The 18,474-nt window shown below is 45.1% G+C and overlaps 1 protein-coding gene across 5 annotated transcripts in view; it reads right to left on the minus strand.

Moving 5' to 3' along the window:
* The window catches only part of SNX29 (sorting nexin 29), a 588,630-nt gene that overhangs the window by 74,096 nt on the left and 496,060 nt on the right, over window positions 1-18,474 (minus strand). For all 5 annotated transcript variants that reach the window (XM_032243340.1, XM_032243341.1, XM_032243344.1 and 2 more), the window contains one exon: window positions 13,243-13,383. In XM_032243340.1, coding sequence (XP_032099231.1) covers window positions 13,243-13,383 — 141 coding nt within the window. The remainder of the gene's footprint in view (window positions 1-13,242; window positions 13,384-18,474) is intronic.

Consider the following 18,474-nt stretch of genomic DNA (forward strand, 5'->3'; position numbering starts at 1 on the left):
AAAAAAAAAAAAAAAAAAAAAAAAAAAATAAAAAAAAATTAAAAAAAGAAAAGAAAAGAAAAGAAAAAAGAAAAAAAATGAGACACTATGTTGTACCCATTGTGTTGGTGAGATAGAAATAAATTTTAAGTTGAGCAAAGCCAGCTGTTATTGAGAATGTGAAACAAAGGGAATTCTCACCCAACTGGTTGAAAGTGACCCTGGTGCTGCCATCATGGACAACAGTTTGGCAAGAGCTAGGCAAGTTGATAACAAGCATAGCCTATGAGCCACCAACTTCATTCATGGGAATACAACCTGGAGAGACCGAGTCTCAAACATGTATATCAAGACATGTATACAAGGATGCTAATGCAACAGTGACCGAATAGGGAAAAACTGCCAACAACCTAAATGTCCATCAAAGAGAGAGTATATAAATACAACACTGAGGAGTCATACTACAGACTATCGGTAAGTGTGGCAGCTAATGTATTAGAATGCCCTGCATCTAAATGAGTAAATCTCAAAATATGTGACATTGGCGAAGAACAGTAGTTGTGAAAGACTACATAAAGAATACCACCATCAATGTGAAGCAGTAAAAAGAAAACCCTCTCATAATCATATGTAATGTAAGGACACAGAACGATTCTACAGAGTGCTTCCCTTCTGGGAGAAAAGGTGCAAAGAGAGTTCAGCTGTATTTATAGTGTTTAATTTCGAAATGTTAACATTTATTAAATCTGGATGGTGATACGTGTGTGTTCGTTACATTTTCCTGTGAATTCTGGGGTACATCTGAAACATTTCACAATAATTTTTTAGGAGCTTGGAAGCAAATCTGAGAAAATGTGAACAGCTGTTAATTTTGTGTGGTGGGAATACAGGTGCCTGGTGTCCTATTCTTTGTATTCTTTTTCCCTTTCTTTAAAAAATCATGACCATACGGTCACCTTGGGACAGTGTTTGGCAGCATCCACTACAGTGGAGTATAAACATACCCTGTGACCAGCAAGTCTATTCCGAAGGATTCCATCCCACAGAAATCAGGGCTCGAATCCAGCAGAAGACATATGTAAGAATTGTTAATTACACCACTATTTGTAACTGAGCCAGACCAGAAACCTTCAAACTATCCACCGATAATAAAAGATAAATTGTGGTGTATTCACACAAAGGAGTATTACAGAACAAGGGAAAAGAACTAACAATTGCTACTTGCAACAACATGGATGAAGCTCACAGATGCGATGCTGAGAGAAAGAAGCCAGACACAAAGGAATACCTACAATATGATCCCCTTTATGCAAAGCTCTAACACAGGCAAAAGCACTCTGTGGTATCAGAAAGCAGCACAGCGGCCCCTTAACAAGAGGCAGCTCTGGAGTTCTGATACCGGTCTATTTCTTCGTCAATTGCTGTTTTCCTAGGTGTGTTCACTTTGTGAAGATCCATCAAACTGTACCTTAAGATTGAAGGTATGCTATATCTCAACTTAAAAAATAGCCCAAAAAGGCCCGGCATGGTGGCTTATGACTGTAATCCCAGGACTTTGGGAAGTCCACTTTGGGAAGTGGGCAAATCACTTGAGGCCAGGAGTTTGAGACCAGCCTGGCCAGCATGGCGAAACTTCACCTCTACTGAAAATACATAAACTAGGCATGCATGGTGGTGCATGCCTGTAGTCCCAGCTGCTCAGGAGACTGAGGCACAAGAATTTCTTGAACCCAGGAGGTAGAGGTTGCAGTGAGCCAAGATCACACTACTGTACTCCAGCCAGAGTGAGATGCTAGCTCAAAAAAAAAAAAAAAAAAGCTGAAACCCATAACATACTACGACGAGAAGCAGAGAACTGAAGAGGGGGAAGAAGAGAGAATGAAAGGAAGAAAAAGCAAGCATGCCTACGTCTGAGTTGTCACCAATCCCAAAAGAAAGAAAATCAAATGAGTGAGTCCTCCCTGCAGACAAGGCAACTGAGGGCTAAGGACACACTGCACCGTGTCAAACAGTTGGCTGGCATGAGCTTGCTCACTCTTCACAAGTGCCCATGCTGTCAGTGTGCTCACCACCATGTGACAGCTGAGTGTCACAGAGGCTGAGGACTTGCCCAGGTTCACACAGCCAGTGAGGGCGGTGACAGCATCTGGATCCACAGCCCAAACTCTTTCCCTCCGTATTGCATGGTTTCTAAAGATGCAACTGGCCCACGACACTGAAGAGAAGGACGACAGAAAGGGAGAGGCTTCCTCCAGCCTCAGGTTGTGAACTCCAAAAAGGTGGCTTCAGGAAATAACCACTTAGTGGCAACTAGAGAGGCTGAAATGTTGGTTTTTTTTCCCAGCATGCTAGAGATGTGCCAAGATTGTAACACACAGTTCTCAATTTGTTTTTCTTTTTCTTTTTGTTTTTCTGCTGCTTCAAGTTCTCAAATATTAACTGGAATATTGAAGGGCAAGGTAGTAATTATTCTCCAACTATTCGACAAGAGGGTAAGAGCCAAGAAATACTCTTCTAAGTTGTGATTTTAATCAGTTATCCAAAAAATGTGAGGAACAAAAGCAGATAGAATGTGAGTTAAGTCTTTTCAGAAGGCTTTTAGAGCTGGAAGAAGAGATTAAATAATGATACACAAGTAAACTCACAGCCCCAGAAATATTTTGGCCACTGTTTAATGCCCAGCAGAGTCAAGGTATCTTATAATTCACATCAATCACAAAATCCAAAGGGTCCTCAAACTCAGCCTGAAATGAGCGAAGTGGGGGAAGCTGGCCAATTCTGGTAGGCTCACTGGGAAGATCAGACCCCAGAAGTGTCAAACAAATCTTTTTCTGTCACCAGGAACAACTAATGCAGAGTTTTCATGGAAACCCCGGCAAATATTAGCTGGTCAATGTCCAGCGGGCAGGTGAGACAGTGCCACATGGGGACTGAGCATCCATGAACGACCATAATGACAGAGTCCTGGAAGTGAAGGGAAGCAGGACCAGGGAGAAAGGAAATTAACGACCCAACAAAACCGGTGCTGCACTGTGACTTCTACACAGCTTCAGTTCGTTATTCAACAAACACGTTCGACTCTGTACCCAGCACCGTGATAGATCCTAAGAAGACAAAGACTCAAGTAAGACCAGGCTCTGCCCTCTAATTCTATGGTGTAATGGGTGGGAGGACAAGGGGGACTGCAGGAAGAAAGAAACTGTCAACCAGGCAACCCTGATGTGGGGGAGTATGATAAATGACCACGGGGAGGGACAGCTCGTTTTTGAAGTTGGGAAAGACTTGCTGGTAGAGGGATTAAGGCCTCAGCGGAGGGTGGGACCAGCAAGTTCTATGACTTGAGACCACCAAGGGGAGTCTCTTGAATTCAGCTTGTCTGTGTGCATTACCTAGAAAATACGCAGGATGGGAACACAACAACAAATATGCTTTCAAGTTGCTGACTGTGGATTGTTTGTTTATAAATGACCTTTGTTTTTTTACTGGATTTTAATTTGATATTATAGAAAAGTCCTCCCAAGAAACCCCACTTATTAAACGCATATATACCGATGCATAGGCCTCCACATACACATTCTGGGTCTGAGGCTCACCAAGGTCTCTCTCTGAGATGCATTTTCTGTCAAGATGACGTTAGTGGTTGCTCTCCTGGAAAATATCTTAAGAGGCTTTCACTGTATTAAAGAGAAACAGGAATATGTGATGTATAATGAGCCCAATTTCTCTCTTCCTCTCAATTAATACATTAAGTATTAGGACTGTTTACACGGTGGTTGGTGGAGTGTCAAATGAGACACAGCCTTGAGTTTATGGCTTCATTCACTCAGAGCTGCTCTTCGCTCCCAAATTTCTCTGTGGAGCCCCAGCAGTTGTGGGAGATGGTGTGAGAGCAGTCTGTGTCTCTGCTGTGAGCAGGTAGGGGAGTCCCATTATCTTCTGAATTGTCTTCAGGTGACAAACTTTCTAGCTGAAACCTGTAGTAGGTGGCTTTCTGCATCGCCAGCTCCCAGATTTGAGCACAGACTTGTGGGGCTTGCTTTTCCACTGAGGGCAGGACGGTGCGGCGACATTTGCAGAGTTCAGCTCAATTCCTGGCTCCGGTGCTTACAAGCTATGGGAGCTTGGGCAGGATGCTTATTGCCCCTAAGCCCCAGTTTCCTCGTCTATAAAACACTTTATATGTAGCCCAATCAGAAGTGCATGATGAGAAAATGAATGTAAAGTTCCCGCTGTGCATGGCCAGCCTGGTCTATGGTGGCTGGTGTAAGTTGACACAGAAACGCTGGGTTTGAGGTTTCCGGTGGGGTCGTCCATGTTGGGCTTATCCACTGCACAGGCTCAGGGTCCCAGCATCACTGGTGATGAGAACGTGCTTGTGCATCTGCCCACTCCATTTCACTACCAGCCCTATGTCTCTTACCCAACAAACCTGAACAGAGATCTTACCATGTGCACTTTACAGATGTAACCACCTTCAATACTGATAAAAACAATACTAGAAGTGGCTAAGTCTTCCTGGTATATAAAAAAAGGAGAAACGAGCACAGAGAGGTCAAATAATGTGCCCGAGGCCACACAGGTAGTGCAGTCTTAAGGATCATTCTCTTTCTTTTTTTCCTTTGACTCTCGGTGCTTATCACAGCCTCTTATGTACAGAGTTGGTAAAGTCCCATTGAAAGAACAAATGCATAAATGAATGAACAAATGAATAACTGTCTCCTCACAAGTTTCCCAGGAAAGTTCTTACAAGCCTGTGGATAAACTATGAGGGCGGCACCGCCAACTCTACAAATGGCTTCTAAGTGAGGGTGGAACGGAGGGTGTGGGCAGAGAGAGGCCATGAAAGCCCCGCCTCACCTACTCCCTGCTCTCCACAGCACCAAGGTTGAGGAGTTGACTTAAGGAGTTAAGGTGAACATCCACCAAATGGGCAATGGTTGACTGATTCTGCCCATCCAGCCTCCAAGGTCCTCTGCAGCTCGCTTTTTCGTGGGATAGGCTGTGCTTACAGAGGCTGAAGGCCAGGACCCTGCAGTCCACCTGTCTGGGCCCAGATACCATCCTTGATGCTGACAAATGAGGTGGCCCAGGCAAGTCACTTCACGTCCCTGCGCCTCTGCTGCCCCATTTGTAAAGCAGGCTAACAGTAAGAGTTCTCTATCAAGGGCAAAGAATAATGAAGAAGAGGTATACAGTAAGCAAGATGAGGCCCACCATCTCCCCAAGTGTCTATGGGGAACCTGTGAATATGTTACTATACAGGGGTCGTTGCAGAGGAGATGAAATGAAGGACCCTGAGATGGAGAGATTACCCTGGATAATCAGGGTGGGCCCAATCTAATCATATTCCTTAGAAGTAGGGAACCTTTCCCTGCTGTGGTCAGGGGAAGATCTGACAAGAGAAGAATGGTGGGAGAGAGGTAACATGGAAGATGGAGGAAGGGGCCATGAGCCAAGAAATGCAGGCGGCCTCTAAGCTCGAAAAGGCCAGGAGAAGGATTCTCCCCTGGAGTCTCTAGAAAGAAATGCACCCTCACTGATGCTTTGATTTTGACCTGGTGAGGCTCCTCTGGAACTTCTGACCTCCTGAACTGTATGAGAACAAATGTGTGCTATTGTAAGCCACAGGAAACTGATATGGGATGTACAGAAAGAAAGGACGCCTTGCATTGATTCTGCTGGCTCATCTGCCCCCTCTCCTAGTTTTCTGGCTGGAAGCCCTATGGCCTCTCCAGCATTTTGCCTCCTGCAGGAAGCCTTCTCTGCTTCTCTCTCCTCTGTATGAAGATTGCATCAGGGTCCCTGTAGCTCACATGGCTCCTCTGTGGGGACTCATTGACTTGTTATCTTCCCTACAACACTGCCAGCTTCATAAGGACAGGGACTGAACCTTAATTTGCCTCCGTTGCCCCAACGCCCAGCATGACACCCCTGCACTCTGCACACATCTGGCTCTGGTTCCTGCGTGAGGTCCACTCGCACCCGTCTGTGTGCCCACCCTGCCGTCTCCAGGGCTGCGTTTCCAATGCTACCTCCCAAGGAGCTCCCACATCTCAGCTAGTACCAGTCGGTTCCTCTACCACACATGGGTGTATGTGTTTTTAATGAGGATTTTAATGCACAATTTCTCCAGCAAGTTGAATTATCTGTGGCTCCAGGGAAAGTGATCTGCCTTGCCTTAATGCCAAATGAACTTTTGGAGACGGAATCTATTACCCTAAGAAGGAATGACAGTCTCTCCGTTCTCATTTGCTCCCTGAGCCATAATGAAGACTTTAGTAACATCATCAAAAACAAGTCCTTTACCTAAGCCCTCAAGCTGCCAAAGCCCATTTGGAAGGAATCTCACCGGTCAACTCCCTCAGACCATTAGAGAGCCATCTTTCCTGTCTCCAAAAGCCTGCTTGGTCTCCCGTCTACTCTGCCAAAAATATTCAGCCAAACACAGGGTGAGAACAACCTCCCGAGTCACCTTGAAAGCTTCTGTACTCACTTTTGGAATTGAGATTTTTTTGAATGTGTGCCAACACCCAGCAAAGCGAAGAAGAAAATAAAAGGGAAGCTCTTCCACTGATTTTCTGTTCATTTGCTCATTAATTTAGGCCGTATCTTGGTATGTCAGGTGCTATTCTAGGAGCTGGGGACGGAGCAGTGAACAGAAACAGACTCCGGCCCTGGTTCATGAGCCTCCATGCTGGTGCAGAGAAAGGTAATACTGAAGGGCATGAAGAAGTCATTTCCATCAATAGTATATACTGGGAAGAAAATTAAAGCAAAGGAAAGGGCCAAAGAGTGACTGAGGGCAGCATGAGTGAGGAATGTCAGGAAAGGCCTCTGTCCTAGGAGGGCCAATCTGAACTGAGACCTGATGAATGCAAGGAGCCATCCATGCAGAAATCTCGGAACGGCCATTCCAGGCACAGGGCATGACAGGTGCAAAGGCCCTGAGGTAAGGACCGTGTGGATGTCTTAGGACATCACTGTGGCTGAGTGGACAGGGTGGGGGCAGGGCATGAGATGAGGTTGGAGAGGGAGGTGAGGGAGCCGCCAGGAGATACCTCTCAGGCCACAGTAAAGAGTCCCCATTGTACATGCTAGGGGTATCACTGGAGGGTCTTCATCTGCAGTTGACACAATCAGATTTATATTGTATAAACCTCACTCTGGTTGAAGTGTGGGGAAAAAAGCTACAGAGGGGCAAAAGAGAAAAAGGCCAGCCACTGCAGGTGTCCACACTGTGGTGACAGTGGCTTGGAGTTAGAATAATCTACATATGGGCCAGGTGCAGTGGTTCATGTCTGTAACTCCAGCACTTTGGAAGGTTGAGGTGGAAGGATGGCTGGAGCCGGGGAATTAGAGGCTGCAAGAGAGCCATGATCACACCATTATACTCCAGCCTGGGTGACAGAGAGAGACCCTGTCTCAAAGGAAAAAAAGAGAGAGTAACTTAAGCAGGGATATAGGAAACAAGTGAACTGTGACTATTTTGAAAGTGGAGCCCAAGGGACGGGCATGTCAGTTTTGGATGGGTGAAGCTGTGCTCTTACTATCTCAGTCCTGCTGAATAATGTCCATTCAACAGGAGCATCAACCCCAGCTTGCATCATGAGACCTGGTCATTAACATTCTGGAGTGGACTCCTTTGCTCCCTGGACATTAGGCACAGCCGAGAATCTTGCCCTGGCCAATGAAATACAAGTGGAATCGCCATTATCACTTTCGGGCAGCAGCTTTAGAAGCCACCGCCTGACTCGCCCCTACTCCTTGTTCCTGTTGCCACGTGCATGCAGATGGAGCCTCCAGCAGCCTGTACCGCACCACTGTGATAATCAGGGCCCCGGGCCAACCCACAATGGTCAGAGAATGTGAGCCAAAGAGAAACCTTTGTTGGCTTAAGTCACCAAGTTCTTGGAGTTGTTACCTTGGCCTAAACAAGCCCCACACCTGTAATATATAAAAGTTAATGGTCGGGCACGGTGGCTCACACCTATAATCTGAGCATTTTGGGAGGTCGAGGCAGGCAAATCACCTGAGGACATGAGTTCAAGACCAGGCTGGCCAACATGGTAAAATGCTGTCTCTACAAAAAATTACAAAACTTAGCCAGGCATGATGGTAGGTGCCTGTAACCCCAGCTACTGAGGAAACTGAGGCAGGAGAATTGCTTGAATCCGGGAATGGCAGGTTGCTGTGAGTCAAGATCGCACCATTGCACTCCAGCCTGAATGACAGAGCGAGACTCCGTCTCCAAAAAAAGAAAAAAAAGTTATAAATAACTTCAATATGTACCTATCATGGCTTGACTCGGCTATGAAAGAATAAACTTCATTGAGTGTTGAGCTGATATTCAGGCCAACTATTTCAATATGATTTGAACTTGATACAGTACATGAAGGCATGGACACCTCCAGGGAAAGCTCTGGGTATCCTGTGAACGTACAATTACACACATGCATGGCATATTAAGGCAACAGATTCTTTGGTAAAGGCAAATGTTGGGTCCATATACTATACAATATGTCTGTTTTGTCAATTAAAAAAGATTCAAATTGGGATTAAGAGCACTTTCAATTATAAAACTGTCAGACAATCACCAATCATGACCTTGTGGGGAAAATACACAGAAATACAAGCTAGAAGAATACTCACCTGACAAGTGAGACAAGGCTAAACTATGATTATTATTTCCTTGAATAACATCTAGGTCTATGGATTCTGCAGTGAACCATTTAATGGGTTCAAGGTTTAAGGGAAACAAGGCATGCAAAATTCAATCAACCCTGGCTGGGCACAGTGACTCAGGCCTGTAACCCCAGAACTTTGGGTGGCTGAAGTGGGAGGATCTCTTGAGCCCAGGAGTTTGAAACCAGCCTGGCCAACATGGGGAAACCCTGTCCCCGCAAAAAAAAAAAAAACTGAAAATATTAGCTGGGCGTGGTGGTGTGTGCCTGTGGTCCCAGCTACTTGGGAGGCTGAAGCAAGAGGGTAGCTCGAACCCAGGAGTTTGAGGCTGCAGTGAGCTACAATTGCACCACAGAACTCTGGCCTGGGTGACAGAGCAAGACCCTCTCTCAAAAAAACAAAAAAAAGAAAAGAAAAAAATGCAGGCAAGTCAAAGACGTCTTGTCTGGATGTGTACCATAATGGTCCAAGCAGACAAGTGAGTTATCCTTGAAGTAACCCAATCAAAGAAAGGATTATAATGTGGTGGATTTTTCTGGACCAATTCAGAATCAATGCACTCCAGAAATTTTTCCCTTGTGATAGTAAAGCAGGTATCCTGAGCTATTAGGCTCCGTTGGGGCCAGCATAAGCTTGGTCTTGAACTGAATCCACCAATGGCCTCTGTTGGGTGTTGAAGGTTCTGCATCTTGACTCAATCCTCCCTTGGAAATTGGAAGAATCCCTCAGCTCTGTCCCTGAGCAGCAGCTAAGGGGGATTTAAGGGAAGTGGGTATGTCCTAGCCAAATGCAGAGAAAAAGAAAGAAGGAATCAAAGGACAATTGCAGGGCCAGGCATGGCCCCTCCTTTGGGAGGCCGAGGCAGGAGGATCACTTGCGATCAGGACTTTGAGACCAGCCCTGGCCAACATGGAAAACCCCTATCTTTACCAAAAATACAAAAATTAGCTGGGTGTGATGGTGGGCGCCTGTAGTCCCACTGTACTTGGGAGGGTGAGGCAGGAGAATTGCTTGAACCCAGGAAGCGGAGGTTGCAATGAGCTAAGATCTCACCACTGCACTCCAGGCTGGGCCACAGAGTAAGATTAGGTATCGGGGAAAAAAAAGGACAATCACAGTTCAACCAGCTAATTAAAAGTTAATTAAAAATAAAAAGGCAGCATAGGGTAGAAATGGGGCTGTGGCCCCAAAACTGCTCATGACCTGAGTGGTCAGATCCACCCCCACTGCCAGGAGCAGGACCATAAGCCTGGTTAAGAATCAGCCTGTGTACATGTATAGTTGGTCATTACTGGGCCAGGCCCACTAAGATGGTGTCTTTTATTCTCAGGCTTGTTTATTTGCAAATAGGATTATGTTGGGGGGAAAGAAAGCATGTTGTTTGGCTGACACAGTCTTCAGAGGGAAAAGGTCTGCTGCTGCGAGGAGCCAGCCTCGGGATTAGCAAGGACTGATTGTCTCTCTAGCCTGGGGAGTAGGGTGGAGAGCAGGAAGTAGACCAAGTTCCCTGCTCCAGAAGCAGACACTGCAGTGAGCAGAGACTGCATCACTGCACTCCAGCCTGGGCGACAAAGTGAGACTCTATCTCAAAAAATAAATAAATAAATAACAACAACAGAAAAAGCCAGTTTACTCCTCCAGCACAGGAGAGACCCAGGATGGCTCCATGCTCTCTTTCTATGGGACGCAACCCCAGAAAAACCCTCCTGCTCCTCAGGGCTCAGCCTCATCTCATTCAGCCTGACCCTCGTACTCCAGTGTTCTCAGGACTGGTGAGATTTATTTTGCCTTAAGTTTTGTGTAACTGGGGGGCCTGAGGAGGGAGGAGGTGGGAAGGGAGTTGTTTGAGGCTGCAGAGAAAGCATGGAATAATGTGTAATATGTGGTGGGTGCAAAAATGGCCCCCACAGACGCCCACACCCAAATCCCCAGAGCCTCACATGACCAGAGGGACTCAACAGATGTGATCAAGTAAGGATATTGAGACAAAGCATGGGGCCCGGGATTATTTAGGATGATCTGAGTGAGCCCAGTGTGATCACAGGGGAATTCTAAGAGGAAAAGGGTCACAACCAGAGAAGAATGTGCTATGAGGATGGAAGCAGAGGTCTGAGTGATGTCTTGGAACACAGATGGCCATAAGGCAAAAATGCAGGTGGTCTTGAGAAGCTGAAAAAGCAAGGAGCGGACTCGCTCCTGGGCTCCAGAAGGAAGAGCCCTGGCTGATGCCTTGCTTTTAGCTGGCGTCACTGATTTTGGACTTCTGACCTCTGGAATTCTAAGATAATAAATTTGTGTTGTTTTAGTTCCCTACCTTTGTAGTGATTTGTGACAGCAGCAAGAGGAAACTAACACGGCAAGAGTTCACTTAACGTTGTTGACAGGTTCTTGCAAACTATGACTTCAAGCTAAAAACAGTACTGTATGCCCTGGGAACTGAACTCTTGTTTATATCCATTTGTCCATGGTAAAGTTCGTTTCATAACACGTCATTTGCTTAAAGTTGCAGTTCCCAAGCAGCCCCGGACAATGTTAAGTCAGGACTCACTGTACACAAGGTAAGACTTTTCCCATCCGAATTCCCTCATTTCCACCTTGTGCTACCACAGCATTCCCTTAGCACAAAACACAGACAGTATCAGCCCAGAAGCTGTCACCGGAAGGGCTGTGCCAGGATTGCGTTTCCTGGATGTAACAATGTCTTATAACGATAATACACTGGTTAGTAGCAAGTTCTTTTATGACATTTTAAGACATTCCGAATGAGTCCCAAGATTTGTACGAGCCTACAGGTCATTAGATCAAATCAGTATACAATTGTTTCCCCTTTTCAAAAGAATTCTTGTACTTCTCACTATGAACAAGTATAGAGTTTCTGTCTGCTGTGTCTGGGGATTCAGCTTTACTTTTCCTCAACAGAAAAATAAGGACAAATGTATTCTGGGCCTGGGATAAACACATGCTTTGCAACTGTTTACATTTAAACTGAGCAGACCTTGAAGTGATCAGATTTCAATCTGTTTTATACACAGAAATCTACACACATGTAAATGTAAGGGTCGGTAATAGTACACGTCTCTATGAAGTTCCCAAGTGCCAGGAGTGGGTTATAGAAACTCTTGCTCTGTGTTTCTGTGATAAAAGTCAAAGGAATCCTAGCAAGGTACCTCCTGAAGATAGAAATTAGGGATTCATGCCATATAGCATCTGCCACGTGGCTTTGTCAAAAGATAGAACGGCAGTCCTCATACTTCCTCATGAACGGCATCACCTAGAGGGCTCATTAAACCCAGACTGCTGGGTGTCAGCCTCACAGCTTGTGAATCAGGAAGTCTAGGGTCAGGCCAAGAATGTGCATATCTAACCAGTTCCCAGGGCTGCTGCTGCTGGCTGGCTGGAGCCACACTTTGAGAATGACTATGGTAGAGAGATCACACTCAATACAACGCCCGATGTCTTACACGTCCTAGGAAAGGCCATGGCTCCACCTCCTCTGATTGGACTGCCCCTACCAAGCTATCAAACATACACTGAAATTGATGAAGTTCCCCTGTCTCCTTCTTGATTCTAAGCCAAGGGTTCTCCAGTTTGGCCGCGGAGTGCAATCGCTTAGAGAACTATTCAACCCCTCAATGTCCAGGCCTCACTACAGATCAGTTAAATCAGAATGGGGATGGAGATGGGGCACAGGGAGCCCTCAGTGGTTTTCAAAGTGCGACCATGACAGAGAACTGCTTCCCTAAGCACACATGAGGAGTGACATAATGATGCCACCTGGCTGAAGCTGACCATGTGACAGGGCTCCAAGCCAGGTCTAGACCCAGGCCTGTCTTCTCCAGGGCTAGACCCAGCCCCTTGCACAATGACACACAGTTGGTGCTCAATTAATGACTGCTGAGTGAATAGTACTAATCAACCAGTGAGCTTGCAGAGGGCTAGCCCGTCCTTCCTCAAGGGTGCCCAGATGAATACACAGAAACAAACTGGTATTCATAAATCATTGGACTTCATGAGGCGAGTACCCACATAACAACAACAGCAACAACAACAAACTCCTCTGAGAAAGTTATGCACCACACTCACAAGTCAAAGTGAACACCAGGACAACTATGGGTGAAAACTAGAAGAGCATTTTTTGGTCTAGAACACGGGTTGGCAAACTAACCTACAGGCCAAATCCAGCTGCTATCTATCCTTAAAAATAAAATGTTACTGGCACACAGCCAAGCTTATTTGTATCCATACTGTCTATGGTTGCTTACACAGAACCCCAGCAAAGGTGAGTATTTGCCACTGAATTGGTAGTTCCCAAAGCCAAAAATACTTACTCTCTGGCCCTTTAAAGAAACAATTTTCCAATTTTCACCATAAAGACATAACAGAACATACACACACACAACGTAATGGTGACTGTCTTTAGGTGGTGGAATTATGAGTGGCTATTCCTTTTTTCTATTTGTGCTTATATCTGCCAACTTTTCTTTAAGGAGCCTGTTTTTAAGTACTAGACTAAAGAAGAAGAATGAATAATCTGTTTTAACGCAAGCAGTGACAAGCGAGTTTCCTGGTGTGGAGCGGTACCTTGTTTCCGATGGCCTTTTTGGGTGGGAAGTTGTAGGCTCTCACTTGAGGGTACTTGTTCTGTAACTTGTGGTGCAAACTCCTCAACTCTGTATACCGCCGATAGATGTTCCATTCGTCGTCTTTTATCCGGATGTAGACCTGTCAAGAAAGAGATAGAAAATGTACATTTCTCTTAAAACCCTTATCATAAAGCAGTAGGATTTCAGCAATGCTTTCCCCATGAAAACCAACTCCGGCAGGAGTCACGTCTGTGTCACACACCACTGGACGCCCAGGTCCTGGCATAGAGGACTCACTGGTGCTGGCTAAACAGATGGGTACAGGAAAGAATGACTGAATCAGGCAAGTTATGGGCACAACATACTGTATGCTATTTTCCCAACGTCAACAGAGATCCACAGCCCAATTAATTGCAGAGAGGCATTTTTCATGTTTCTGTCATGTGTACTGCAGCATTAACAGCTTGCTGGTGACAGGCGAGTCAGCCTTTCTGGCCTCTTGCTTCCTCATCTGTGAAATGGAGCTCAGAGCGGCGCCTCGCTCTGAAGGTGGTTTGGAGAGCAATGTGGTGGTGCATGGGATCGCACTGACCACCACACAGACAGGGAAGAATTCAGTTTCAGAAAGGAGGGAGGGGGCCAGACCAAGATCTGCCCCACTAGACAGAATGCCACAGCCAGATGGGATAAGTGTAACTGGGACATCGGATTTCCTTATTTTAATCAAGTTATTACTGCTCAGAGAGTACTCTGGGGATACAAAATGTGAGGGCTGTTTCATCAGCTTTTTGCAGGCCTTAGCACCTCCCAAGGGCAAGTAGCAACTTCATCACAAGGAAAAACAGAGAAGCAGGAGACAGATCAATCCACTTTTTAAAATTACCTGAGTTAAGAACAGCCCAGAGAGAAAAGTCCCCAAGGATAAAGGGCTATTGTAATTTATACTCCATGAATGTCAATACACATCTTTAAAACCTCTATGACCATGAAAAGTAGGCATCTCTAATGTGGTAAATTCTGCCTCTACATGAAAGCCACTCATCAACCCCAAACACAGACATTATGTGTCTGTACTCTAGTACAGCTACCAAAGAACGTCTCACATTATTCTGTAAACAGGAAGAAGGATTAGAGACTAAAACCAAATTTCAATTAATGAATGGATACATGTTTTCAATGGAGTTAGAGGGAGAAACAGAATGCCTATCAAGTTTACAGAAGCCCCAGGGTATCTGATAACCTTAGGAGCAATGGTGTAATCCCATTATTACGGATGTCACACCACTACACCTATAAGCAGATCAGTTACTCCAGGCTTTTTCAACAAACAAGAAATATTAATCTCTAATTTGTTCAAGCTAACGTTTTAGGGGTCTTTGAGCAGCTGAATGCAACTCTCATCCTATACATCTTTTCTCTCTCTCTCTTTTTTTTTTTTTCTCTCTCTCTCTCCTTGGAGAAATGTCTCATGTCCTTTACATATTTTTTTTATTTTTTATTTTTTTTGAGATAGAGTCTCACTCTGTTGCCCAGGCTAGAGTGCAGTGGCGCGATCTCAGCTCACTGCAACCTCCTCCCCGCAGGTTCAAGTGATTATCCTGCCTCAGCTTTGTGACTAGCTGGGACTACAGGTACCTACCGCCACACTCAGCTAATTTTTTTGTATTCTTAGTAGAGACAGGGTTTGCCATGTTGGCCAGGCTGGTCTCGAACTCCTGGCCTCAGGTGATCCACCTGCCTTGGCTTCCCCAAGTGCTGGGATTACAGGTGTGACTCACTGCGCCTGGCTGTCATCCTATATATCTTGAATGAACTGTAACTCCTTGTGACATATTCTTATAAAAGTCCAAACATCCTATGGAGAGCAAGTTCAATCCCTTCTCTGATCATCATACATAACACTAACTGTCTAGATCAGGGTGGGCAAACTATAGCCCATGGGCCAAATTCGGCCACATTCATTTGTTTTGGTTGCTTCTGCAATATAAACAGTATCCCACTTAGGATGGTAATTGTCTTGCAATTTTTCAAGATTATAATGGTATGAAAGCCATAAGCATTCAGTAGAAACCACACTTCAAATTTTGACCTTTTTTCCAGGCTATTGATATGCAGTATGATATTTTACATGAGCTGTTCAACACTTTATTATAAAATAGGCTTTGTGTTAGATGCTTGTGCCTAACTGTAGGCGAATGTAAGTGTTCTGAATAGGTTTAAGGTAGACTTGGCTGAGCTATGATGTTCAGTAGGTGAAATGTATTAGATGCATTTTGAACTTATGATATTTTCAACTTACAATGGGCTTATCGGGATATAACCTCATCATAAGTCAAAGAATATCTGTATAGCAAAGTTAGGAAGCTGAAACAGACCATACAGCCTGCAAAGCTAAAAGTATTTCTTCTGGCCCTTTACAAAAAGAGCTTGAAAACCTCCCTAATCTAAATAACCAAGAAGTCATTATTGTTATTTTTCCACCAACATATCCAAGATCTGGTGTGGAGAGGGGCAGTCCTTTCCACATCTTACCAGCCACTAAGTCAGCTGCATTAACCACCGGAGGCCCAGGAATCCTTAATGCACCAAAGCTTCTCGAGTGATTCTGACAAGTAGGCAATTTCAGGAAGCCCTGATGTAACGCACAACTCACCTGTCAGACAAGCCATGCAACCCTTCTGGCCATTCATTTCCTCGACTACGGAGCTCAGAGCAGCACCTCCCACCCAAGGCGATATGGAGAGAATTCAGGTATACAAACAGCGCGGCTACGCCCAGGATCACAGGGAACACCATACAGACGGCACGGAATGGGACGTGGGTTAGCAGTGAGTAGGCCAAGGTCAAGATCTGGACTTGCAACGATCAGCCCAACTGAACAAAGGTCAGATGCAGATGGGACCAGCACACACAGGTGCACAACTTGTTTATTTCAGCCAAGCAGGGAAAACATGAACACTGTTTCACCAGTCTTTTACAGGCCCTAGCACCTTCCAAGGATATACAGCAGCTCTAATACATCACAAGGAAAACCAGAGAAGTGGTAGACAGATCAATGCCCTTTAAAAAATTATACAGGAACAGCCCACAGGGTAAAGCTTCCAATGATAAATGGCCGTTGTAATTTGAATCAGTGAACATCAATATACATCTTTAAAACCTCTTTAACGTAACAATAAAAACAAGTCTCTCGCATGTGAGTGATAAATTCTGACTCTAGGTTTTGCAAGAGCCAACTGTTTTTGCTCCCTGGAGGCCTAAGTCTCTTCTTCTCCAACCACTCTCTCTCCATCTTCCACATGGGCACCTCCTCTCCTCCCCATGCCCACCTTTCCCTGACACACACATGTGCACTCCTGGTCCCTGACACACGCATGCGCACTCCGAGTTTGCATGTTTCATGCGTAGGCCAGTGACTCCAAAATCTGTATCTCTAGTCTGGACCTCTATACAAACTCCAGAGCAGGACAGGATATCCCCTAGGTACCTAGAACTCATCAAGCCTAAATCCACGCCGAGGATTCGATCTGCCCACCTTTTATGTGTTGAGTCCTATCCCAGGCACTTCATGCATCTCACTGCCCATCCTCATGGTAATCTGCAAGGCAGATGGTACGAACACCCCATTTTCAGATGAAGAAATGGGCTCAGAGAGGTCACATCACTTGCCCAGGATAGGTGGGGACATAAGGAATTTGAACCCATGGCTGCCTGCCCTCTGCCCTCTAACGGTTTCTATCACAGTGTTACTGGACAGGGGTTCTGATCCAGACCCCAAGACAAGGTTCTCAGATCTCGTGAAAGAAAGAATTCAGGGCGAGTCCACAGAGTAAAGTGAAAACAAGTTTACTAGGAAAGTAAAGAAATAAAGAATGGCTACTCCATAGACAGAGTGGCCCCAAGGGCTGTTGCTTGCCCATTTTTATGGTTATTTCTTGATGACATGGTAAACAAGAGATGGATTACTCATGCCTCCCCTTTTAGACCACACAGGGTAACTTCCTGGTGTTGCCATGGCATCTGCAAACTGTTATGGCACTGGTGGAAGTGCAGCACTGAGGATAACCAGAGGTCACTCTCATTGCCATCTTGGTTTTGGTGGATTTTGGCAGGCTACTTTACTGCAAGGCGTTTAATCAGCAAGGTCTTTATGACCTGGATTTTGTGCCGACCTCCTATCTCATCCTGTGATGTGGAATGCCTAACCATCTGAAAATATAGCCCAGGAGGTCTCAGCCTCATTTTACCCAGGCCCTCTTCAAGATGGAGTTACTCTGGTTCAAACACCTCTGACAACAGCACGCTGCTGCAGTGACAAAGAATCCTGAAGGCCCCAGGAACCCCAGGCTAGCAATGTGGGTAGCTGGGACCAGGAACCCTTGCCTCGTTCCCCTGAAGCACAGGAACCTCTTTTCAGATTCTGTGTTCTCAGAATGGTCTCCTTGTACCAGACGTTCCAGTCTCACCTCATTTGTGCCTCTCCCTTTGGATCTAATTGAATCCAATCTAATGCCATTAAAATCACCCAGAATTACCCAAAAGGCTGATCCACAACAATGCTGTAAACATCAAAGTTAGAAAACTTTCTCCGCAAATGAAGTTATCCTTGAATTCTATATACTTAACCAAATCATGGACTTATTTCACTGACGATTTCAAAGGGCTTACGCTCAAAATTGTTAGAGTTTTTTGTTTTGTTTGTTACTTTGAAAGGCTCTCCCCTCCAAATTACGTTTGATCAGCCCCAATTCCTTCTGTTTGAGCCATAAAGATAATAATTCCTCAGAGGGATAAAAAGAGTTGACCTCTTCTGACACAACAAAGTTCCTTTTTAAAACAAGCAATAAAAAAAACACTTTATGTCGAATCTGCTTGACTCAGCAAAAGAAAATTAAATAGGAGGGTAATATGTGTAATCGGACATCGGGGCAAACCTTCTCTTCTTCATTTTAAGAGGAAGCTCAAATCTGAAGGTTTATTTTCCACTGAGAAGAGTTACCCTCGCCATGTCTGTAATAACAGAAGAGGTAACGGGAGGTTTAGGGGAGAAAAAATGCAAAAACCTCAGTCCGTCAATGAACAGAATCCAGAACAAACTCTAGTACAAATAAGGTCTCAAGGAAACGCTTTCTTTTAGAAGATGAAGAATGTCTACCAGAGTGTTCCTATGAATCCTTCCTGGGCCCTCTCCTTTTTTTTTTTTTTTCTTTTTAAATTTTTATTTATTTAT

This window comes from Sapajus apella, unplaced genomic scaffold (genome assembly GCF_009761245.1).
Source record: "Sapajus apella isolate SASKATOON/1434 unplaced genomic scaffold, GSC_monkey_1.0 scaffold51, whole genome shotgun sequence".
NCBI lineage: Eukaryota > Metazoa > Chordata > Mammalia > Primates > Cebidae > Sapajus > Sapajus apella.